The sequence below is a fragment of the Myxine glutinosa genome, chromosome 7, assembly GCF_964187855.1.
Source record: "Myxine glutinosa chromosome 7, kmMyxGlut1.1, whole genome shotgun sequence".
NCBI classification, from domain to species: Eukaryota; Metazoa; Chordata; class Myxini; order Myxiniformes; family Myxinidae; genus Myxine; species Myxine glutinosa.
The window spans coordinates 110,655,812-110,668,041 of NC_136267.1; the positions used below are offsets into that span (position 1 = coordinate 110,655,812).

Sequence of the window (12,230 nt, forward strand, 5' to 3'; positions counted from 1 at the left end):
CCCACGTGTAACACAAGGGGGAGCTTTTGTGGTGCATTGTAACTCGTTTTTCTTTCCATGCATTTGGTAGAATTTTGGAGGTGAAAACAAGTTGCCCTGGGGGCATTATGAGTGGACCACGGTGTGTCGACTGGCATTATTTGTAGACTAGGCCAAGTGGGACAGGTAGATTGGCCTCTCGCTGAAGGTCATTAGTTAGCCAGCTGTGTTTTTAGTAACAATTAAGTAGTGGCAAGGCAATTATCCTGAAACAAACCCAATTTCCAGAATCTCGAATCCAAATCCTTTAAATATTGTTGCCTTCAGCTGGATCTGAATCAACATTGAAGGGGATGAAACGGTGAAATTGATATTTTACAGTAATCTATCTAACTTCGTTTATTTTGTAACATTTGTTTGAAATTAAAATATTAAATATTGCATATTTTAGTACTGAAAGTATCCTTGTTGATAATGAAATCTGATTATTCATTTACATTTGTTGAAAAGACATTGTTCATAACGTGATGCTATTTTAGATTTGGATCCTACAGCCCATGAATATTAATAGCCGGCGAAGCCGGTGTTGTTAATGAACGTGTACGTAATATGTTGAAAAGCCAGATTTTGCTGGATCCTTTGATAATTTTGAAGCTTTGACGCACCAAATCGCTCCATGGAGGCCACCATCTTGCGGATGCAGAAGTATGCATAAAAAATTGCGGAAAGGTTCAATAGGAGTTTGTTTCACTCGTCTTTGTTTGATTCACAATCCTATGCACCTCTAATTTGTAATTAAAATACTTTAAGACCAACCTCGTTCCCTGGGCCCGCATGGGCCCTGGTTATCTTCAAGGAAAATCGTCATCAAACACCGGAACCAATGAGATTCGAGCATTTGAAAAAATATTTCAAAAAAGCTTATTACTGTGTTTCGGAGGCTGAAAACGGCGTCAAATATTCTAAAATTGACGAAGATTTTTTTTTTTTAATCTCGCGGCCGTAGGGCATAGTTTTTCACGGCCGGAAATATCCGAAGTTGAGACGGAATTCACCGAATTCATCAAGAAGTAAATTGTTCGCCGGCTCAATGCGGCTTTGCAGTAGGGTCATATTAATACGCTTGTTCATATGTCCATCCATCTGTCTGTAACATTCCATCCCACCCATTGGTTGGACAGATTGCCTGACTCCACCTACAATTTATATTTGGAAAAAAAATCATGGGGTCGCCATGTTGGTGCTGCCCGCTATGTGAAGTCAAAGCATCTTTGGAGCTGTCATGGTCAAGATTGCCATGCCCTCCCTATAAGATTTGCCTTCATTTTAAAATGACTAAAATGACAGTTAAAAGGATTTTGAGCCGATAGGTGTCATGAGCCTTGTGAAAATCGGCCTCAGCGATCGAGGCAGCGGTCTGTTAACTTATACACCACCCAAATAGCTATTTGGCGTTCTCTCAAGCAGAGCTGAAATCCATGTCATTATGAAAGGTCTTTGTCTGAGGTCATTATTTACTTTTAATGATGTGCGTATATACATCAGGAAGAAGAGAATTGGTTTTGGGTCGTTTATTGTCACATATCTAATCTTTTCCACATATTTTGCAGGTTTGTGAGTGGGACAGGCAACCGTGATAGGTGGGGGAGGGGCTTTAAAGGCTTGAAGTGGGGTTGAAATTGACTTCTTAGGATTGGGAGGGGGAGGGTTGAGGACTTCGGGGTTGGGGTTGGGGAGAGCAAAGAGGGGCAGAGTTTGAAGAAACATGTTGAGGCTCTTGGGGAGAGGGGTTTGAGGAGTTGTGGTGGAGGGGGAGTTGTTTAAGGCTTGGAGTGGGGAGGGAATTTATGCCTTAGGTTTGAGAGGGGGAGGGTGAGAACTTGGGGTTGGGGAGGGGGGAGAACAGGACAGAGTTGGGAGCGGAGGTTGAGGCCTTGGGGGACAGCGGGGAGGTTGAGGGAGAGAGCCCTCAACAAGAGGGTAGGAGGAGGGTGAGAACAAGGGGGAGGAGGAGTGTGAGAAATTGGGGTTGTGGTGAGGGGCAAGGGGGGTAGTTGAATGTTTGAAGTAGAGAGGGGATTGACACCTTAGGATCGGGAGGGGGAGAGTGAGTTATTAGGGTTGGGAGGCAGAGGTTGAGGGCTTGGAGTTTGTAAGAGGCTGGGAAGAGAGTCGAAGACTTGAAGTCACATTTTACATTATATATTAACACAGAGAAAGGTAGCAAAGCCTGCCATATTAATATACATTAGCAACAAAAAAAATTATGACTGGTGAATTAGCAATTATTAAAAATAAACTTTTATGCCCTTCAGGTAGCTTCAATAATTACCTCTGCCACATAAGGTGGATGGAGGTTATGTTTTCACCCCTGTCTGTTGGTTTGTCTGTTTGTCTGTCTGACTGTGAGCAGGGTATTGCAAAAACGTATGGACGGATTCGGATGAAACTCGGTGGACAAGTTAGGTGTGTGTCAAAGATGAATTGATTAGATTTTGGTGAAGATGTGAATATGGATCCGGATACTATAATTTTAAAAGTGATTCTTCACCATTGAGCCATTGAGAGATTGAGCCAAAAACGATGTATCGTTAGAGTTAGTTAGATGATAAGAATAAGCCGATTAGATTTTGGTTCAGGTCTGGATCCAGATCCGGCCTATCAGTGGGATACAAAATGTAAAGTGTTCAGCCTGGCGGAGATTGCTCTCTACCAAGTGCCATTGTAGTTCCTATGTAGATGTCATGTAGTCTATAAAGTAGTCTAATTCGAAATGTCATGCAGCTGGACAGTCATTCTGAGGAAGAAGAAGAAATGTTGTTGCTGACATTGTATAACATTAATGAAATACATTAGATAAGAGAGCATACATTCAGTCACGTGAAAAAGTAAGTACACCCCATGTAAAGTTTTGACTTTTTCAACATATTTCAACATACAGCTATTTGATCTTCATTTCAACAATATTGATAGATAAAGGTGATATAATATAACAAATATCATGAAACATTTACATTTTGTAATCCATTGTATAATTTAAATAGACATAAATGCAAATTAAGCATGTGGAAAAAGTAAGTACACCCCTACATTTATCACTACTTCAAATACCTAAAATTAGAATCAGGTGCACCAGCTCAGGTGAAAATGATGAAAACATCATTAGAGAGGAAATTGGTGGAACCTGTCTTATTTAAACCTCAGACATTTAGTTTGGGTTGCTCTTTGTTGTTGAAGTGTGCGGCGTCACCATGCCTAGATGAAAAGAGCTATCTGAGGCCTTCAGAAAGAAGGTTATAGATGCCTACGAGTCTGGGAAGGGATTTTAAAAAGATCTCCAAACAATTTGAAATCAATCATTCGACTGTCCGGAAGATCATCTACAAGTGGAGAAGATTCCACACAACTGCCAACTTGTTCAGGCCAAGCCGCTCCAGCAAGTTCAGCCAAAGAGCAGACCGCAAGATGCTGAAAGAAGTCTCAAATAACCCCAGAATGTCATCACGAGACCTACAGGTAGCTCTTGCCACTGTTGATGTCAAAGTGCACGAGTCCACCATTAGAAAGAGGCTGCACAAATTTGACCTACATGGGAGGTGTGCCAGGAGGAAACCTTTGCTGTCCAGAAAGAACATCAGGGCAAGACTAAAGTTTGCCAATGAACACCTCAGCAAAGACCAGCACTTCTGGAACAATGTGTTCTGGACAGATGAGTCAAAGGTTGAGATATTTGTCCACAGTTCCAGAAGACATGTTTGGCGAAAACCAAAGACAGCATTTGACCTCAAGAACCTGATACCAACTGCAAAGCATGGTGGTGGAAATATTATGGTTTGGGGCAGCTTTGCTGCATCAGGGCCTGGGCAGCTCACCATCATAGAATCCACTATGAATTCTTCATTGTACCAGAGGGTGCTTGAGGATAATGTGAGGCCATCTGTCGGAGAGTTGAAGCTTAACCGAAGGTGGACCTTGCAACATGACAATGACCCTAAACATACCAGTAAATCCACCAAGGAATGGCTGAAAAGAAAGAAATGGAGGGTTCTGGAATGGCCAAGTCAAAGCCCAGATCTAAAGCCCATCGAGATGTTGTGGGGGGATTTGAAATGAGCTGTGCATGCAAGAAACCCCTCAAACATCGCACAGCTGAAAGAATTCTGCATGGAGGAGTGGGCAAAAATTTCTCCCAGTCGATGTCAGAGACTGGTAGACAGTTATAAGAAACGCCTACTTGAGGTTGTTTCTGCCAAAGGGGGCAATACCACCTATTAGAGCCAAGGGTGTACTTACTTTTTCCACATGCGAAATTTGCATTTATGTTTATTTAAATTATACAATGGACTACAAAATGTAAATGTTTCATGATATTTGTTATATTATATCACCTTTATCTATCAATATTGTTGAAATGAAGATCAAATAGCTGTATGTTGAAATATGTTGAAAAAGCCAAAACTTTACATGGGGTGTACTTACTTTTTCACGTGACTGTATGTTCACTAATTTGATTGCATCATTCAAAGTTTTCTTTTCTCTCTCGCTAATATGATTACATTTATAAAAGTCTTCTGACATTGATCAATGACTAGGCCTGTGTTTTCATGCATCCTCTCCTCACTGCCTCACCCCAGAGCCACTTGGGCAACGAGACGGCCACCTGTCCAGCAGCCTCGAGGAGAATCTCCAGGCTTGGGCTAAGATGGCAGAATCGAGTGACATTGAAAGAACCTTGTCCGCAGAACTGCCTTCATCACAAGCTTGTTGCGTTCAGGACTCTTTGCTCAACCTCGCTGTCCAACAAGGTAACTTTGTACTCAATTTCCACTTTTATCATGTGAAAAATACATCTATTCACATGAGCATCAATAATCTTTTAAATGCTTCTTTAAAAAGCTTTGAAATACAATGGAAAATTCGACTTTTTCAAGGAATATAGTCAGTCTGCATCAGCAGAAAAAATAAAGACAATTAATTTTCTCAATCAAATGTTGCCAAGCATGTGAACTACCTTGAGAATAAAGGCAAAGTGACTTTTTGAGCCTGAGCCATTCTCTCTTCCTTTGAAGGGCTCATGTCAAAAACTCACTGAAACCTTGCCCCAATATATCGGGGTGCTTCAGCAGCGACAAAGATGCGCCTCAGTCATTATTGTCGCGTGACTACCCTTGGTGAACACCGTAGGGTAACACGGATGACCGATTGCGAGACTTTACACTCCCGAGGCGAAAACTCAATGGCGGATTCAAGCTCAACACAAAGTTAAACGCGCGGGAGGCCAGACGCAACGAGCTCCACAGCCTTATCTATTAAAATGAAACGCCCAGGAAACTGCGTTCAAATATGTACAGAAAATAATATAAGGATTTATTATTGAAAAGTAATAACAGTGAAAAAAACACGCGCCGGTAATACTAATAACTAAATCGGGACGTCCCCACACGACTGATATCAAACACAAAACGAGGGAGATTAATTACGAAAAGAACACGTCACGTCGTTCAAAATGTACGCGGATTCGGGCTTATCTGGTCTTTCGTCGTCTTTGTGGCTGCCGTCCAACACCGCTCCTTTCGGCCCGATCGCACACCTCGCTCCAAGTTCCACGGCCCTCTGCGTCCGCCTCCAAGCGCCACCAGGCCTCGTCGGTCCAACGGCCCACACACACCACGAGCTCCTTTGCTCCAACGGTCCACCGCAGGGCTGCACGAAGCAACCAAAACCAAGTGCCAACTGCCAACTGCAACGAGCTGTGGTCACGAATGTTCAACGAACCGTGTCCTGTGCCAACTCCGACGAACTGTGCAACGAACCGTGTCCTGTGCCAACTGCCACGAACTCTGGTACGGAACTGTAACAACGAACTCTGCGACTCAACTCTCTCAACTCTGGACTCCACTCGAACTGCCGAAATGGCGTCCGACCGTCGCCTATATTGGTGGCCGATGACGTCACATTGGCGCGCTCCTCAGCCAATCATAGCCTCCCAACTCGCCCAGGTCACGCCCTCTGCAGCATGCGACTCCTGACATCTCCCGTCCGTGACCCCGCGGTCCTGGTGTAACACGTGCCAGCGAGGTTGGTAGGCCTTTGAGGTGCGCAGGCGAGGTTTGTAGGCCTTGGAGGTGTAAACGGTGGCGGTGTATTGTGGCGGTGTTCTTGGCCTGGTGGTGCCCATTTATTACGAAGTCAATGTCAGGGAAAGGGAATTATTTAATGTTGCACTAAGGGCCTAACTAATGTTTATGTGGTTTGCAGTGCCATAAAGGACAAAGGTTTGATTACTAGGTGATACTCACAGGGGCGTTACCTTTAATCCCTCACTATTTAACACTCGAATCTCCAGGTAGATCCACACTCATACATCTTACCCCGACAACCGCCTGAACATCAATAACTTATTACATGTAGAGTCCCTGTCACGACAGCCGAATACCTACCTATTCAGATCTACCTAGCTCTAGATGTTGCATTACCAAATTCATAACACAGCCCCCCCCCCCTGGAACCGTAGCTCCTGCAAGGTTCACCGCAGGGCTACCATTCCAGCCTTAACACTTACTGTCACACACTTAATTAACCTATGAAATAAATCAGGAAGGGCTGTGGGAAGTGAGTCGGACTACCTACCTACACTTCCTTAACATGCTGAACCCCTTAACCATCATGCAAGTATGTACATCTTCTTCGTTGTTCCTGTGGAGGGAGGAAACAACAACACACAACACTAACTTAACCACAAAACTTAACCATCTTTCCAAAACTCAAAACTCTAACCTTTGTACATACCCCGGTCTACAGACCGCGTCCCCCGGTGGATGCCACAAGACTCAACCTTACCTGCGGGGCCATCCCCAATGCATCCCCCTAAATTTCCTCGGGCCCTGTCCAGATGTTACAGGTGAGTGACACGGCTCGGTGGATTTCGCCCACATTCATGCTACACAGACCCCTTAACCACTCATTCTCATTCCATAGGTCATCAAGGCATTGCAAAAATCAACAAAGCACTTATTCCCAATACACCCCCTGCAGGACCATGGCATTGATGTCATTCACGTGTGTGTGCATTCCTCAACTAGGCAGCGGGGAGGTACCGCACAAAAAGATGGTGGGGGCGCATCAGGCTGTGGTGCCCGCAGTCCCAAAAACAAGTCAACCGACTTACAAATTCATTGCCCCCCCCCCCCTTTACCTCTTGGCCCCGTGACAGCCCAACAGCCCCTTTCCGCCGTTACCTCGCCGGTGAGGGTCTCCACACACACCAGGCTCCTTTGCCTCCTGCTTTCGCGCAGCAACACGGGTCACCGGGGGACTTCCTCACCCCGCGGCGCCCAACCAGACCCTCCACCGACGAGCTCCAATTTCCAGTTACCACCGGCTGCCAGGGGTAATTGCCGCAGAGGGGGGCCCGCAGGCATCGCTCCTCAGAGCTTGCTCTGTACCTGCGGACACACACACCTTCCCCACCCATGGTCCCCAAAACACACTTCCTCCCCCGCTGCCATTCAATTCTCCACACAACTCAGCACAATTCAGTACAATTCATAGATGGTGTAAAAGGTGTTACAAGGCTTGCCATGGCCTGCCAATGTGAAATCCCATTCACAGTTCGAATCATTGAATCCTTACACATTTCCAAAAGCACAAGTATCGCCCCTCATTATCTCCAATAATCATCACTCACCCTCCAGGTTCCACTCTCACGACCACATCAAAACACCTAACCACAACACAAAAACATACGCCACCCACAAGACACTGTGGCTCCCATTCCATCCCCTCACCGGCCATGTCATCACTCGCTCTCACCTCCCAACTCCAAATTACATGTCCCCAATTTCCCAAAGCAAATCCTGAAGCCTGGGACAGTACTCCTCAAAACACTCACCTCAAGTGCAGGTAGTTGCAGGTTGGTCAGGTTCAAGAGCGTCATCCACCCTTCACAATCCCAAAATTTCACATTGGGCCTACCAAATACTTCCAAATTTCTCTTTTGTCCCCACTACACTGGCAGGTATGTGGATCCGCATCCAACGGTGATCATCACTACACAACTACCTATGGCCACGACAGCTCTGCACCTCTACCGTGCAAGGGTCACCGGGACAAGGTGAGCAGTCAAAACGCCAACATGGCCCATGAGTGTCCATAAGGGTGCGACCCACCATCCATCCTTCGGCCCCCCTGCGAGGAACACAGCTGCAGCAGCCCCAGCTGGCCAATGTGGTGAGCACTTGCTGCCAAAACACACACTACCGCACACACAACCTCGGCCCTGGGGGGCACGGTCGCAGTGCGTGGCATCCCTACAGCCACGTCCCCTGCACCTCCCCATCATCCCCCAGTCCGACTACAGAACTGCAGCCCCCCAGTGCTCACCCACACTTGACCACACCAAGGTCCAGTCAACAGCCATGCTCCACCAGGAGACCCACCCAGAAGACATGGTCCACACACCTCGGACACGCACAGCACCACGTTGACCCTCAGGCTACACAACTACATCCCCATCATCCCGCGTCCCAAATATCAGCACAGTTGCCCCCGCAACCAGTTGAAAGCTGTGTCTTGGTACCCTATTAATTTTATCACAGCCTCCAACACTTTGGTCTACACACCTGGATCAATAATGGCGTCACTGTACAGTGTCCACCATGGCATTTCAAAATCCACCCTTAAATTTCCATCTAACCCACAGATTACCCATGCCAAACATTTATCACATTTCACTAACCTCACCAAAGAAGGATGCTTTGCCATACACATGCCAGCCGAGCATGGCCCATATGCTCGGCTCGTTACACATCTCCCGATTCACATCCCCATGGCTCTCTTCCCAACCCGAGAGTCCATAAATCATAACGGAGCATCTGTGGAAGGTCACTCACACCATCACGTTCCACAGATGCCCCAATGGTTGTCCGGCAGGCTATCTCCATCCCTGTCCATTCGGTTTGACCCGCGTCCATAGACCAACCACCATGCCAGGTCACCACATGCCGGTTGTCCCAGAGTCTCAGGGAGAGGGTGTCAGGTCGCATGCCCGGGTGATCACTACATCAGGCCCAAGCTGGCCATCTGCGGTGCCACCACCAAAGCGCGACCCACAACACCTCCCCCTAGTGGTCCTCAATATTTGCCATCCCAGGCTTGAGAAACCACCTCGGACCCCTCTGGAGGTCTTAACCCCCACCAGGGTCCGGTGACCCTGCCGGCCCGAGCCACCAGCTCGGACGGCGCCCCGACGGACAAGGGACGCCACACTCCACCAGACCCCCCGTGGGACCCAGGTCGTACCTCGACACCCAAGGCTGGACCCCACGTCCAAATCTCGCCATCACAGCCCCCCAGCTGGCCGGCATACCCAAATTTTGAAAGGGGCAACTTTTGCCCGAGGCCATCACCCATGACCTCTCCATGTCCAAATCCCGCAGCCCGGGGACCAATCCCAACCATGGCTGCTCCAAATCAAGTTCCCATTGTAATTTTATTTTAAATTTTATTTTACAAATTTTTATTCCCACTGCCATTCCGCAGCTGCAGGGAACAACCTCTACCACCGGTTGTTCTGCCCCTCCCTGCAGTTGATCCAAATTCCCTACAGGGACCAAATCTCCAGAAGCTCTATCTCCCGATCCTCCAAGATCCAAATCCAGCCCGGAGCCAACACACTCCCCCAACTGGTTGTCCAATTTTGGAGCCTCTGTTTCCAAATAGCAGTGTACAATGAGCGTCCCCTCGGTCATTCCAACCACCTCCTCGGACCAACTCACCTCATCACCCAGGCTCCTTTGGGCCTGGACAAGCTCTACCTCCATGGGACTGTCACAGGTCTCCAGCCGCTGGATCAAATCATCCTCATTACAAATCATTCCTGGCCCCGCCAGGCTTTGATCAATATCCCCAATAAATACCCGGTCCGGCTCTATCGCATGGACCCCCAAAAACTCTACCCCCTCTTGCTCCGCACCACCGCCCTGGTGCTGCACAATTCCAAATTCATCCCCCGGTTGGGGTGTTGTGACATCCACACGGTCCCGATAAACAACCAGGCCAGAATGTGGGAAACATTCCCCATTACAACTCTCACATTCCAAATTTCCTTCCCCGCTCACCTGTGGACACTCCACGTTTACCTGCAGGCATTCCACGTTTACCTGCGGGCATTCCCCATCTACCTGTACACATTCCCCATCGAACTGTGGACATTCTCCGCTCACCTGTACACTTACGGTCTCCCCATCATCCCCCATTTTATTTGCCAGCCCATTAATTTTAATACTCAATCGATCACTCATTTCCTTCATTCCTTCCCTCCATTCCTTACTCATTTTATTTTCCAGCCCGTCAATTTTTCGAAGCAATTGACCCAACATCTGGTCGGTTGTCGGGGCCGTTCCTACTGCTCCCGACTCCCCGGTGGGGGAGGGGGATAAGTTGGTGCTCGGGACGAGGGAGGTTCCAAGGCTCACCTCTGCATCTAATTCCCCTATTTCCGGCTCACTCCCGACGCTGACGGAGGCCTCGCTGCGTACTTCCATCTCATCAATTTCCGACATCCGCTTTCCGGAAGATTGTTTCCCGCGCGCGTATTTATTTTAATAATTCCTGAAACAATTTAAATTTGACGAAGACGCGATATCGCGCTCCGTTTGCCCGATTGATTATTAAATTTCTCCGCCTCGACTATAAAAATTTTGCGTTCGAACGTCGGGCGCAATGTACGCCCGACCGTGTCGATGTCTCCCCGCGGACAAAAAAATTTGTCCGACCGTGTCGATGTCTCGCCGCGGACAAAAAAATTTGTCCGACGGGTTCAAATCCCACTCCTGACACCACTTGTCGCGTGACTACCCTTGGTGAACACCGTAGGGTAACACGGATGACCGATTGCGAGACTTTACACTCCCGAGGCGAAAACTCAATGGCGGATTCAAGCTCAACACAAAGTTAAACGCGCGGGAGGCCAGACGCAACGAGCTCCACAGCCTTATCTATTAAAATGAAACACCCAGGAAACTGCGTTCAAATATGTACAGAAAATAATATAAGGATTTATTATTGAAAAGTAATAACAGTGAAAAAAACACGCGCCGGTAATACTAATAACTAAATCGGGACGTCCCCACACGACTGATATCAAACACAAAACGAGGGAGATTAATTACGAAAAGAACACGTCACGTCGTTCAAAATGTACGCGGATTCGGGCTTATCTGGTCTTTCGTCGTCTTTGTGGCTGCCGTCCAACACCGCTCCTTTCGGCCCGATCGCACACCTCGCTCCAAGTTCCACGGCCCTCTGCGTCCGCCTCCAAGCGCCACCAGGCCTCGTCGGTCCAACGGCCCACACACACCACGAGCTCCTTTGCTCCAACGGTCCACCGCAGGGCTGCACGAAGCAACCAAAACCAAGTGCCAACTGCCAACTGCAACGAGCTGTGGTCACGAATGTTCAACGAACCGTGTCCTGTGCCAACTCCGACGAACTGTGCAACGAACCGTGTCCTGTGCCAACTGCCACGAACTCTGGTACGGAACTGTAACAACGAACTCTGCGACTCAACTCTCTCAACTCTGGACTCCACTCGAACTGCCGAAATGGCGTCCGACCGTCGCCTATATTGGTGGCCGATGACGTCACATTGGCGCGCTCCTCAGCCAATCATAGCCTCCCAACTCGCCCAGGTCACGCCCTCTGCGGCATGCGACTCCTGACATCTCCCGTCCGTGACCCCGCGGTCCTGGTGTAACACGTGCCAGCGAGGTTGGTAGGCCTTTGAGGTGCGCAGGCGAGGTTTGTAGGCCTTGGAGGTGTAAACGGTGGCGGTGTATTGTGGCGGTGTTCTTGGCCTGGTGGTGCCCATTTATTACGAAGTCAATGTCAGGGAAAGGGAATTATTTAATGTTGCACTAAGGGCCTAACTAATGTTTATGTGGTTTGCAGTGCCATAAAGGACAAAGGTTTGATTACTAGGTGATACTCACAGGGGCGTTACCTTTAATCCCTCACTATTTAACACTCGAATCTCCAGGTAGATCCACACTCATACATCTTACCCCGACAACCGCCTGAACATCAATAACTTATTACATGTAGAGTCCCTGTCACGACAGCCGAATACCTACCTATTCAGATCTACCTAGCTCTAGATGTTGCATTACCAAATTCATAACATTATGTAACCAACGTGTGGATTTCATCATTGAATCCTGATCATTCGCATAGAACGACTTCTGACAACTGCT

General features: G+C 47.8%; 1 protein-coding gene across 2 annotated transcripts in view; it reads left to right on the forward strand.

Annotated features, from left to right (window-relative positions):
* Positions 1-12,230, forward strand: part of LOC137431578 (uncharacterized) — a 243,576-nt gene that overhangs the window by 186,143 nt on the left and 45,203 nt on the right. For both annotated transcript variants that reach the window (XM_078782122.1, XM_078782121.1), the window contains one exon: positions 4,614-4,784. In XM_078782122.1, coding sequence (XP_078638248.1) covers positions 4,614-4,784 — 171 coding nt within the window. The remainder of the gene's footprint in view (positions 1-4,613; positions 4,785-12,230) is intronic.